The 14198-nt window shown below is 40.8% G+C and overlaps 1 protein-coding gene across 4 annotated transcripts in view; it reads right to left on the bottom strand.

Moving 5' to 3' along the window:
• Positions 1-14198, bottom strand: part of por (Protein-serine O-palmitoleoyltransferase por) — a 68845-nt gene that overhangs the window by 37142 nt on the left and 17505 nt on the right. For all 4 annotated transcript variants that reach the window (XM_070092497.1, XM_070092499.1, XM_070092500.1 and 1 more), the window contains one exon: positions 11866-12067. In XM_070092497.1, the coding sequence (XP_069948598.1) occupies positions 11866-12067 (202 nt within the window). The remainder of the gene's footprint in view (positions 1-11865; positions 12068-14198) is intronic.

Genomic DNA, 14198 nt, shown 5'->3' with positions numbered 1-14198 from the left:
TTTACCTCACTGGTCATCTCTTACCAAGGCAGGGTGACCAAAAGAAGAAAATACATTCATCATTATCATTCATTCAACTATCTTTCCAGAAGTGTGCTGATATTACAATTCAGATTATCCTCCCATTGCAACATACCCACCCCTCCAGGATGTAGTAGGCACTGCCTTTCCCACCTCCAGGCTTCAAGTCTGTCTAACCAGGTTCCTTGAATCCCCTCATAAAAGTTACTTTGCTCACACTCCAACAGAACATCCATGAAAAACCATTTGCCTTCATTCACTCCTATCTAACAAGCTCACAAGAGCCTACTAGATGCTCAAGCCCCTGAAGCTCACAGAATCTTTTACTTAAAGTCGGTACCTGACCAGCCGAGCTGTGGCTCGTACGCTGGATTGCGTGCAGCCAGCAGTAACAGCCTGGTTGATCAGGCCCTGATCCACCACGAGGCATGGTCACAGACCAGGCCGCGGAGGCGTTGACCCCTGGAACTCTCTCCAGGTAAACTCCAATCTCTCCAATCATTCCTGAGACAACCATTTTTCCTTCTACCTTCACCCCGAATTTATGCACCCTCTTTGTCAACCTCTCTTTATACCCAAACCACTTGAACAACCCCTCCTTACTCCTTTTAATTTCTACACTATGAATTCTCTGAATGATATTCAGTTCACACACTGCTCTCCAACATGTCATTTCCAGTGCCTTCTTGCTGTAGCATTCAAAACCTATGCTTCACATTCACATAAAAATGTTGGTACTGCTATACATGGGTACATTCCCTTTTGCCTCCACGAATAAACTTCTTTCCACAGATGCCTCAACACACAATCCACCTTTTCCTTCACCTTGTCTTTCATAGACCTGTCTGCTGACATGCTCACTCCAAAATATTTTGATACATCCACCTCCTCCATACTCCCTCCCTCCAATCTAATTTTCATTCTACCATTGCCTAGACTTGTTTGTTACCCTCATCACCTTCCTCTTTAATTTTCTTCTTTTACACACCTTCCTAAATTTATCCACCAACCTTGTTTTCAGAATCCTCCACAAAGAATTGCATCATCAGGAAAAAAAAGAAACTGTGATAACTTCCACCCTGTATCATCTCAAGTATCTTTTAATACCAAACCTCTCCCCACTTACTTTTATAACCCTAGCTATAAACATGTTAAACAGCCATGGTGGTACGCATCCCTGTCTAAATCCTGCTTCTGCTTGGAAAAAGTCCCCTTTCCTTCTATATACCCTAACCTGTGCTTCACTCTGTGCATAGAAACTGCTTACTGTAACCTACCTCCTATTCCACACATTTGCAACATATGCTACATAGCTCCCCTATCCACCCCATCATATGCCTTTTCTAGACCAATGAAAGCAACAAAAAGCTCTTACTTTTATCTAAGTATTGCTTGCTCATATGATTCAATATAAACACTTGGTCTATACACCCCTTACCCTTTCCCTTTATCCTATCTAGCCTTAAGTAGTTATTATCTATTAGGATAAGTCTGCCCAATATGCCCCAGTATGATAGTGGCTTTCTTTGTACTTAACTAATCAAAATTGTAAATACACATTGTAACCTTGCAAAGAAATAAAATCTTCATCTTTATCTTTTAAATCCTCCCTGCCATACTGTAATCCTACTTTCTATCTTACCCTAACTCCTTCAGTATTACTTCTACTGTAAGCTTTACCTGGTACATTCACCAGTCTTATCCCCCTGCAATTCTTACATTCTTTCTTATCCCCATTTCCCTTATAGAAGGAAACTACGCACACTTCTTACCAGTCCTTTGGTATCTTCCCACCTTTCTATGCCCACAAACCTCTACTGTTCACTTTAGCAATGCATTCTTAAATTTACCCAATAGCTCCTCATCATCATCCTCATTTCGTGCACTTATTCTAGCCCACCTTTTTTTTTTTTTCTTTTTTTTTTTTTTTAACACAGGGTTTGACAAGGTTAAGGATCCCTAGCTTTATTGACAAGCTATTTACAGGTTAAGGATTCCTAACTTTATTGGCAAGCTAAGAGCTGTTACCTACATCAGCTCATTTGAAAGCATTTTTTTTGTTATGAGACATACACGTAGGGAACAGGATGAAGCTGGAGCCATCTGTGGGCCAGCATTTTCATTTGATCAACTGACTTTATCTCATTGACATCATTATGCTGTACGAATGTGTTCCATACTCGAGTCATCCTGGGTATATAGGATCTCAGATGGAGTGAAGTTCTGGAGAAGGGTACAGCCAGAGTGAAGTTGCTGCTTTCTGCCCATCTTGTGGCATAAAAGCTTGTTTCATGCTGTCCTCAAAGTGGATCCAAGTGTGGTACTTTGACAATATTGGCTTTGTACATAACAGTAAGGCCACCCACATCCCTCCTATGTTGAAGGCTCTGCTGAAATGACGGATCTATCCAGGATGGGTCCAGGCGAGAGATGAGACGTCTTGCTCTGTTCTCTACTCTGTCAAGCAGTCGCAGATGAGAGGGGGGGCAGGCAAACCAAGAAAGTGGAGCATACTCAAGGTGCGAGCGTACTTGTGCCTCGTACAGAATCTTGCAACCCCTACTGTCAAGTAGATGCGAGATACGGCGAAGTGCTGTAAGCTTCCTGGATGCCTTGTTTGCAAGATTTACAACATGGTTCTTCATGGTTAGTTTGCAGTCAAATTTCACCCCAAGGATATAAACTTCTTCTCCAGGTGCCAACACCCTCCCATTCATCCTTACTACTGCACCAGCATTACCATCATGGTGCCTAGAGACGATCATCATTTGCATTTTCTCAGGTGCAAATGTTATTTGCCATCTATTTCCCCAAGTTGATATAGCTCTCAGCTGGTGACTGATGTAGCTTAGAGCAGCTGGTATTTCTTCTCTTGGATAAGTGAATGTCAGTGTACAGTCGTCTGCATATGCATGTGATTCTGGGATGAGATGAAGAAGGTCGTTGAAGTAGACATTCCATAACAATGGTCCCAGCATGCTTCCTTGTGGAACACTTGCCCCAATAGGATGTCTTGCTGATTCCATTCCATTGAGAACTACACTTAGAGATCTACCATGAAGGTAATCACTGAGGAGACATAGCATAGAGCCTGCAATACCCAGTGCTTGAAGTTTTGCTAAGAGTCCCTGGTGCAACACCCGGTTGAAAGCTCCAGCAATGTCCAGTGTTACCACACAGCTGACTTTGGATTCATCCAGTGACTGGTGCCACTTAGTGGAGAGGTTTAACAACAGATCAGCAGCAGAGTAACCTTTCCTGAAGCCATATTGACGATCACAAAGTAGTGAGTGATAGTCAAAAAACTCTGTCATTTGTCTTGAGATTATTGTCTCAAGGATCTTACCAGTGATTGACAGGAGTGACACTGGTCTGTAGTTGCTGATTACTGCTCTGCTCTTCTTTTTGTGAACAGGGACTACATTTGCCTCTTTCCATAGAGAGGGCCATTTACACTGTACTAGGCAGTGCTGAAAGATGCGAGTTAGAGGTGCTGCTAGCTGGTCTGCACATCTTCTCAGCAATCTTGGGCTCAACTTGTCTGGGCCCACAGCCTTTTCTTGGTCAAGCGATTTAAGAAGGAAATGCACCTCCTCCTGCCTTATTGTCACCACTGACAGTTTTGACACAGTTCTTGCAGCTAGCCAGGAGGGTCCCTTGCTGGATCAGGAACTTGCATTTTGGTAGCAAAGTGTTCAGCAAAGAGGTCCGCCTTCTCTTGACTACTAGTAGAGGTGGTCCCATCCTGTCGATTTAGAGGTGGAATGAGTTCATCAGGCAGATAACCTTGTCTGTCCTTGACAAGGGACCACCAGGTTTTGGAGCCTATCCTACCTGATGCTAGCTTTCTTTTAGTGTCCACCTCCCATTTAGCAATGGCCCACTTTTGAACATCACCCATATGTCTACAGGCTTGCCTGTGCAAGTTCCTGTTATAGGTGGTAGGATGTCTCTTATACCTTCACCATGCTTTGTACTTAGCAGTAGCAGCCTCTCTACAATGAAAGCCAAACCAAGGCTGATCCGTAGGCTTCATCACATATTGCCGGTGAGGAATGTGTTCTTGTTGTAGATTAAGGATGTATCCAGTGAAGGCTTTCACTTGGTTGTCAACATCCCTTTGGAGAAGAGCATTCCAATCGGTAGTGGTGAGCTCAGAGCGAAGGGCTGGCCAATTACCTCTTTCCCATAGCCAGGTTGTGCGTGTGGACTCCTCACCTCGTTCTGTTGGGATCTTAAGTGTTGTAAAAACAGCCTTGTGGTCAGACGATCCAACATAGCCGAGGGGTTGACAAGTGACTATGCCTTCTGCCAGATCACTCACTACTGGGTCAAGGGAGGAGCCAGAGATGTGAGTAGGGAAATCAAGAAAGTTTCTCATGTCAAACACTGCAAGAAGGGCATCAAAGTCCCTCTGTATAAGGTGCTGGTTGAGGTCACCAACAATTATGATATGTTGACAGTTATGTTGTAGCAGAAGGGAGTCAATATTTTCCATTAGGAAGTTGATGGGATCTGCATGTTGCCACTGAGGTCTGTACATTGCACATGCTAGTACAGAGGTACTAGTGTTTATGCAGAGCTTGAAGAACATCATTTCAAGATGTGTAGGGGTGGCAACATCAATGTGCTGGGCATGAACACTTTTAGAGAAGCACACAGCAACACCTCCTCCTTGCCCTTGCCTGTCTCTTCTCATCCATGAGGTGTAGCCAGCAATTCTTGCAAAATTTTCTGGAGTCCTGTCATCCAAAAATGTTTCAACAACAGCTATCATGTCGGGACGTCGAGTGTTCACAAAACTGTGTGTGAGCTCTCAAAATTAATTTTTTATGAGAGAGCCACAAAATTTGGTTAACACAAGCCTATCTGATGTTATCCTGACGCCAAATGACTTCGAACAGGCGATAAATGACATGCCCATGCACTCTGCCCCAGGGCCAGACTCATGGAACTCCGTGTTCATCAAGAACTGCAAGAAGCCCCTATCACGAGCCTTTTCCATCCTATGGAGAGGGAGCATGGACACGGGGGTCGTCCCACAGTTATTAAAAACAACAGACATAGCCCCACTCCACAAAGGGGGCAGTAAAGCAACAGCAAAGAACTACAGACCGATAGCACTAACATCCCATATCATAAAAATCTTTGAAAGGGTCCTAAGAAGCAAGATCACCACCCATCTAGAAACCCATCAGTTACACAACCCAGGGCAACATGGGTTTAGAACAGGTCGCTCCTGTCTGTCTCAACTATTGGATCACTACGACAAGGTCCTAAATGCACTAGAAGATAAAAAGAATGCAGATGTAATATATACAGACTTTGCAAAAGCCTTCGACAAGTGTGACCATGGCGTAATAGCGCACAAAATGCGTGCTAAAGGAATAACAGGAAAAGTCGGTCGATGGATCTATAATTGCTGACCTAGAAAATGTACAGAGAACCTTCACGGCGCACATAACGGAGATAAAACACCTCAATTACTGGGAGCGCTTGAGGTTCCTGAACCTGTATTCCCTGGAACACAGGTGGGAGAGATACATGATTATATACACCTGGAAAATCCTAGAGGGACTAGTGCCGAACTTGCACACGAAAATCACTCACTACGAAAGCAAAAGACTTGGCAGACGATGCAACATCCCCCCAATGAAAAGCAGGGGTGTCACTAGCACGTTAAGAGACCATACAATAAGTGTCAGGGGCCCGAGACTGTTCAACTGCCTCCCAGCATACATAAGGGGGATTACCAACAGACCCCTGGCAGTCTTCAAGCTGGCACTGGACAAGCACCTAAAGTCAGTTCCTGACCAGCCGGGCTGTGGCTCGTACTTTGGTTTGCGTGCAGCCAGCAGCAACAGCCTGGTTGATCAGGCTCTGATCCACCAGGAGGCCTGGTCACAGACCGGGCCGCGGGGGCGTTGACCCCCGGAACTCTCTCCAGGTAAACTCCAGGTAAACATTAGTAATGAAACCTCTAATGTTGGCTGACAGGATGCTGATAGACTGGCTCCTCATGATGATGTGGTCAGCTTGAGGTGGTGGGTGTGTAGGGTATGTAAGGTGCCTGCCCTTGAGAGAGGTAGGGTACTGAGGCAGCTGCAGGGATGTAGGTCTGTGGTCTTGTATAAGGCACAATACCACCTGCTGGGCTGGGATAGGAGTAGCTGAGTGGGTGACGTGTGAGAGTGTTCACCAATTCAGAGATCCTGCTGGTTTGTTCTGAGAACCTTATACCTTTCCAAAATTGTCTCCCTTCTTATTTCATTTACTGTCACTTCCCCTTTACCTACTGCTGAGTGTCCATGTACTACTACTAAATAATTGTCCTGATAGATAGATATGCTTATACATACAAACATGGGAGCAAGGGGCTAGTAACCCTATCTCCTGTATACATTACTAAATTTAAAATGAGGAACTTTTGTTTTTCTTTTTAGGTCACTCTGCCTCAGTGGGATGCGACCAGTTTGTTGAAAAAAAAAACATACATACATACATTGGTGTTTACAGACTGGAGTTTCTTTGTTATCTATATATTAAGAGAACTTTTGGACAAGATACTCTGGATTAGAAATTAGTCTATTATATTCTTATCTAAAGAGAACATAGCTGACTCCCCTGTTGGAGAACCTATCCAGAAAATACTGTTAGCACTATCACTATTATTTTATTTGCAGCTACATGAGATCTGAATATATATATCAATATGTACTAACCTTAAGGCTAAGTTATACTGTATATATATGCAACATAAACACAGTGAAAACTAGTAATATTCCAAGCTTCTTTGTGTTATCTTGCATTATCATAATTCCTTGAATGTGAAAGCATTTGTAATGCTGGGTCATTCCACGTCAAGTGGACCAGGGATCCCCACCTGACCGTCTCCAATTTCGATAAAATTTTACATGAAGGTTGGCATCTATGTCATACTAACTTTGGGAAAGTTTTAGTTCATGATATGCAGGAATAGTAATGCTGTGGCCCTCAGAGTGGAGGCAGGTGAAAATTTCACCGACCCACAGCACACAGTCAGCAGCGTTCAGGTTATTGCTGTGGCAGATATAAAAGAGTAAAAGTTGTGTAAGTTAACATGTCTACACAACTTTTGGAGTGGATTTCAAAAATCACAGTCCTAAAACTTACAAGCTTTTGCTTTTTTCACAGTATGAAGCCAAAGTAGCAAAAAAAAAAAAAAAAAAAAAAGTCAGTCGTGTAAAATTGAATCTTGAATTCAGCTGCCTATATCTATAAAGAAAAACATTATTTTAGTATGACATTATTGTAGCTAGCTACCCAAGTGGATATTGTCACATTCTTAAAATATCAGACTCCAAACATTTTTAGTTCCTGTGCTAATGGTACCTAAAAATGCCCTCACAGACCTCAAAGTGAATTTTAGGCCATTTTTGAAGACCAAGAACAAAAACCAACACAATCAATTTTCTTAACCCTTAAACTGTCCAAACGTAGATCTACGTTCGCTCGCGTAGCGCTCCGAACGTAGATCCATGTATGATTTTACATGCATTCTTATGTAAAAAAACATAGATCTATGTTCGGAGCGCTATGCGAGCAAATAGATCTATGTTTGGACAGTTTAAGGGTTAAAAACCCTTCATTAGAAAGAGCAGATTCTAAACTACAAGATATCTATTTTCTGGACAGGTGTTTTGCCCTTGAAAGGAGAAAACAGGCCTTAAAATAAGGTGATTTTTGGCTTGTGCTACATTATAATGAAAACCAGGCATTTTTTAGTTGTTGTTGTTGTTGTTATTATAGAGCAACAACAGCTAGAACCTTGCTTTTAGGTGTCATCATACTATTTTCAGTGCTGCGGGTTAATGTAATTTCACCTGTCTCCATTCTGAGGGCCACAGCATTACTACTATTGCATATCATGAACTAAAATTTTCCCAAAATTACTTAGATACACATACTAACCTTCATGTAAAATTTTATTGAAAATCGTCCCTACCTGAGGTAAGCTAGGGACGATTTTCAAAATTGGTCCACTTGACGTGGAATGACGGCCCTACTGCTACTTTTCACTTTGGTTATATTGCATATTAAGATATTACATAAACCATACCATGGGCGGGGATAGAACCCACGATCAGAGTCATAAAACTCCAGATCAGTGTGGAGTTTTATGACTCTCTGATTGCAGGTTTTATCCCCGCTCGTGATATGGCTTGTTTGCATTCGTGTCATTACAATTTCTTGTAATCTTACTGCACTATATATATCTGTCTGCTGTTAACTAGAGATATGAATAGAGAGTACTATACTAATTAAACTACATATCCAGTACACTCTACAGCCTCTCCTCATTTAGTGATGTACTCGTTTACCGACCGCTGGGACTTATGACCAGCTCTCCAACCAGAATGCAAGCCTAAATAATGTATATCTGTTTACTGCATTGTACAGTACACTACTGAATAAACATTTAAAAGTATACCAAAAAATTTTATAAATGGTGTAAAGGTGACATTAAAAAAATATCTAAAGATGGTTGACACAAACCCACTACCAGTACAGTATGCTCCTCGCTTAACGACCAGTTCACTTACCAACCTACTCTTAGGAACGGAACATCATCATTAAGTGAGGAGAAGCTGTACATATTCACACTGGTGTAAATATATCACAGAGAAGACATATGTACTAAATTTAATATTTGTGATAAAAGACAACCAATACATGAGTGTACCCAATTTAAATACTGACCTATATACACACCCAGACTTCCACCTTCTCGTTCAAAATTATATAGTATGTAGAATATTTATGGTACAGTGGCACCTCGGTATACGTCAGCTTTGGAATAAGTCCAACTTGGTATACGTCCTGTCTGGACGCGAAAATCTTTGTTTGCTATACAACCTTTGTTCAGAATATGACTCGCGTGCTAGAACTTGCATGGGTCAAAATGAGTCATGACACCGCACGCTACCCTTGTTTACCTCTCAAGACAAAGCCACGACTGCCCACTAGCGTCAGTAAACCCGTTGCTGCCATTCAGTGACCAACGCATGCTATAACAGTGAATTTTCAAGCAATTTTGTGTTTTTCGTATAAATTTTTAGTAATTCATTAACCATGAGTTCGAACAAAGTTAATGAGAAAAGCCAAGCAACGAAGAAAATGGTTAGGATCACCCTGGAGGTGAAAAAAGAGACTGTTGAAAAGTATGAAGGTGGCACACGTATCCGGGACTTGGCTGCTGCATATGCCGAGAACAACGGTATCTACGATTGTGAAAAACAAAGATGTTGTTAAATTAGCTAACATTGCGAAGGGGGGTGAAATCAATTACCAAACAAAGATCAGGGACATTGGAGCATGTTGAAAAATTGCTTTTGATCTGGATAACAGAAAAACAGTGTGCCGGCAAGAGCGTATCAGAGGCAATGATTTGGGAAAAGGCAAAACTGGTGCATGCCGATCTTTTGAAAAACAAGGCAGGAACGAGACAAGAAAGTGAAGTGTTTAAAGCCAGCCATGGCAGGTTTGATAATTTTAAGAAGAGGACTGGCATTCACAGTGTTGTGAGGCATGGAGAGGGAGCCAGTGCTGATAAATATGCTGCCAATGATTTTGTTACAGAGTTTGGGGAATTTGTGGAGGCTGAGGGTTTTGTTCCCCAACAAGATTTAATTGTGACAAAACAGGCCTGTTTTGGAGAAAGCAGAAGCAAAGTTCTTTGGACAGATTTTTAGTAAAAGTCAAACCTGGTGAGCTTCAACCAGGTCCAAATAGGAAAAAAGAGACAAAAAAGAGAAGTGGACTCTCCTTCCAAACAATAACATTTCCTCCTCTTCCCTTCTCAGAACTATGCTTGTAGGCACTCAACTCTTTTCAGCAAAGTAAAGTGAGGTTAAATTTGCATTTCTTTCATCTAATTCTTTTGTATTTATGTATTTTAGTATTAAGAAGTGTTTAAATTACATATTTTAGTATTAACCCGTTAACTGTCCAAGCATAGATCTACGTTCTTACCGCTAGCGCTCCAAAAGTAGATCTACGTTTTATTTTTCTTGCCTCCAAATTTGGCACGATTGGCCTAAGATGCCTGGTCAGCATAGAATGGGTCTTAACCCTCGGTGTGCACAGTATTAAAAAAATCTGAGACCACTTAGTACCTTGTTGGAGCACCAGTTCAATTGAGCGCCAGTTAGAGCAAACAGCACAGCAACAAGGATTCACTGATGTCATGTCGTATTAACACTTCCCTTTTAAGAGGAAAGTGTTATACGTGTACTGACAGAATGTCCTATAACCTATGCCTTAAGTAAAAAGAAACAACTCTGGAACTGTAATTTCAGCAGGCTGGCTGGTCAGCTGGCTGGCTGGCGGCTGGCTGGCCGGCGGCTGGCTGACAGGCTGTCTCTATCTCCGTCTGTCTGTCTGTATCTATCTCTGTCTATCTCTTTGTCTCTGTCTCTATTTCACAGGAACACATGCAAATACAATTATACATAGTGTAAATTACCTAGGATAACCCAAAAAATCCAGACAAGTGCTATACTGTGCTTGTAGATAGTGATCATGTGTAATACCAGTTGGTTCATGAGCAACTCTCTGAGACAAGAGACAAACAGACAGAAAGACAGACACATTGGCAGACAGATAGACACAGAGTTAGACAGAGCTAGACAGATAGAGAGCTAGAGAGAGAGACAGAGAGCTAGAGAGACAGATAGACAGAGAGCTAGACAGACAAACAGATAGAGAACTAGACAGAGAGAGCTAGACAGAGAGCTAGACAGACAGACAGACATGTTTATGTGTAACAGTGAAAACAAATAAAGCAAAGGCTCATCAAATGTCACCACTGTCATTAGTGGAGTGATAAGACAACACTCATCAAATGTCACCACTGTCATTAGTGGAGTGATAAGACAACACTCATCAAATGTCACCACTGTCATTAGTGGAGTGATAAGACAACACTCATCAAATGTCACCACTGTCAGCAGTGGAGTGATAATATAAGACGAGTGACACACTCTTACATCATGCTTCAAGGGAACTTATTATTGTTATTATTAATGTTATTATTATTATTATTATTATTATTATTATTATTATTATTATATACTCTCGTGTATCCAAAACATTGCTGGGACCTATAAATACTACGTATATATTTCTAGACAATAGTATGTGACTAAGGTAGGTGAAAATGTTCACCTGTCATTGTGTTTGTGACTATCTGAGCATTATTTGAGTACAGTACCTAATATTAGTATCAGAATAAAGATTGGCTATTAAATCACAAGAACTACTATAAATTATAATTATCAGAACATAAAAATTATATAAAATATAAAAACGAGAAAAAAGGTATATCGGCAACACTTCTGCAAGCGGCAGGACTCGATGTTGCCATCAGATGAGCATCAAGGCCAACTTTGCTGGCTCATATCTCGGTAAGCAGTGACCCTAAATTTTTTTTTATCCTATGACACATAGAAAAATGCGCTCTTTATTTCTATGGACAATTTTTTTTTTTTTCAAAATATTCGAAGCGCTGGGTGAGAGAACGTAGATCTACGTTTGGATAGTTAATGGGTTAAGCAGTCTTTAAATTGCTTTATACAACACCATCAATTTATAATATGCCAATAACAATGGGATTTTTTTTCATGGGAATGGATTAATCGTTTTCCCTATATTTCTTATGGGATAATTCGTTTGGAATATGTCCTGTTTGGTATAAGTCCAAGGTCTGGAATGGATTAAGGACATATACTGAGGTACCACTGTATAAGTAACTGCATAATTATGTAAATTTTGTCTTAAGATAAACTTGAAATAAGAGAAACTTACCCAAAGATGAGAAAAGCAACACATGCCACACAGGTCCAAGGGCCTCGGCGAGACTGAGATGCATAGTGAGAGACAACAAGGGCGAGGATTCCCACTCCTGTGAGACAGGCCATGTAGCCTGTACGAAGACCAAATAGGTCCCAAACAACCACACAACCACATGCAGTAGAGATCAGGTGCACAAGCCATGCAGGAGGACGTACTATGGAAGGAGAATGCCAGGAAAACTATCAATACAGTACTTGTCAAAAGTATCAGTTCAACAATGAGGGGCCAGATTTATGTGGCCCAAGACAGGCTTATCTCTTTTGTTTTTAAAGGAAACAAAAATGCTGTAGTAGTTGTGTATGTTGCTCCAATATATTAATGAATATATATTCATGATAGGGGCTTACAGACGCATCTATATTTCCCGACACTGTTTGGTTTCAAGATATCGATTATCCTGTCAAGAATATATAAAAGTAGTCTACCCAAAGTATAGAAGGCAAAATTAGACAATATTCCTAAGTTTACTACACTTAATTCATTACCACTCTTGCTGCTCCTATACACATTCCACAACACTCAATAGATGCAATAAATTAGGTTAATGTGTTGTAATTAGGCTTAATTTTATGTTTTGATTATTTTTAATCTCACCCTTTCTTTCATCAAATTATTATATTTATCAAAGGATATTTATACTATATCGTGGTTATAGTGTGAATGATAAGAAAGAGAAGACTGTGGATGTTATGACTGAGAAGAAGCTGGATGTCCTGGCTCTAAGTGAAACAAAGCTGAAGGGGGTAGGAGAGTTTCAGTGGGGGAGAAATAAATGGGATTAGGTCAGGAGTTTCTAACAGAGTTAGAGCTAACAAAGGAGTAGCAATAAGGTTGAAGGATAAGTTATTGCAGGAAAAGAAGGAATATAAATGTATTAATTCAAGGATTATGTGTAGTAAAATAAGAGCTGGATGTGAAAAGTAGGTTATAGTAAGTGTTTATGCACCTGGAGAAGAGAAAAGTGTAGAGGAGAGAGAGACATTTTGGGAAATGTTGAGTGACTGCATGGAGAGTTTTGAACCAAGTGAGAGAGTACTTGTGGTTGGGGATGTCATTGCTAGAGTGGGTAAAAATGTTGTAGAGGGAGTAGTAGGTAAATTTGAGGTACCAGGGGTAAATGAAAATGGGAAGCCTTTAACCGAACTATGTGTAGAAAGAGGGTTGGTAATAATACATATTTTATGAAAAAGAGTATAAATAAGTATACACAAGATATGATATAGCACATAATATAAGTACAGTAGTTTGTTAGATTAGGTATTGGTGGATAAAAGATTGATGGGTAGGCTTCAGGATGTACACATTTATAGAGGGGCAACTGATATATCGGATAATTATTTAGTTGTAGCTACAGTTAGAGTAAGAGGTAGATGGGGCAAAAGGAAAATGGAAACAACAAGTCAGAGAGAGATGAAAGTGTAGCAACTAAGGGAGGAGGAAGTTAGAGTGAGATATAAGCAACTATTGGCAGAAAGGGGAGCTAGTGCAAGTATGAGTAGTGGGGATATTGAAGAGGGTTGGAATATTTTTAAAAATGCAGCATTAGAATGTAGGGCAGAAGTTTGTGGCTACAGGAGGAAAAGAGGAGTGATTGGTGAAATGATGAGGTAAAGGATGTGATAATAGAGAAAAAGGTAGCTTATGAGACGTTTTTACAAAGCAGAAGTGTTATAAGAAGTGCAGAGTATATGGAGAGTAAAATAAAGGTGAAGAGAGAGGTAAGAGAGTGCAAAAGGAGAGCAGATGGTAGAGTGGGAGAGGCACTGTCAAGAAATTTTGATGAAAACAAGAAACAATTTTGGAGTGAGATGAGCAAGTTAAGAAAGCCTAGGGAAGGAATGGATTTGTCACTTAAAAACAGAGTAGGGGACTTTGTAGATGGGAAACTGGAGGTATTGAGTAGATGGCGGGAATATTTTGAGGAACTTTTAAATGTCGACGAAGAAAGGGAGGTGGTCATTTCATGCACTGGCCAGGGAGGTATAACATCTTTTAGGAGTGAAGAAGAGCAGGATGTGAGTATGGGGGAGGTACACGAGGCATTACATAAAATGAAAGGGAATAAAGAAGCAGGAACTGACGGGATCATGACAGAAATGTTAAAAGCAGGGGAGTATATAGTGTTGGAGTGGTTGGTATTTTTGTTTAATAAATATATGGAAGAAGGAAAAGTACTAAGGGATTGGCAGAGAGCATGTATAGTTCCTTTATATAAAGGGAAGGGGGACAAAAGAGGCTGTAAAAATTATAGGGGAATAAGTTTACTGAGTATACCAGGAAAAGTG

Source organism: Cherax quadricarinatus, chromosome 39 (genome assembly GCF_038502225.1).
Source record: "Cherax quadricarinatus isolate ZL_2023a chromosome 39, ASM3850222v1, whole genome shotgun sequence".
Lineage (NCBI taxonomy): Eukaryota > Metazoa > Arthropoda > Malacostraca > Decapoda > Parastacidae > Cherax > Cherax quadricarinatus.
Note: the sequence above shows the minus strand (reverse complement) of the source record. Positions and strands in the feature narration are given on the sequence as shown.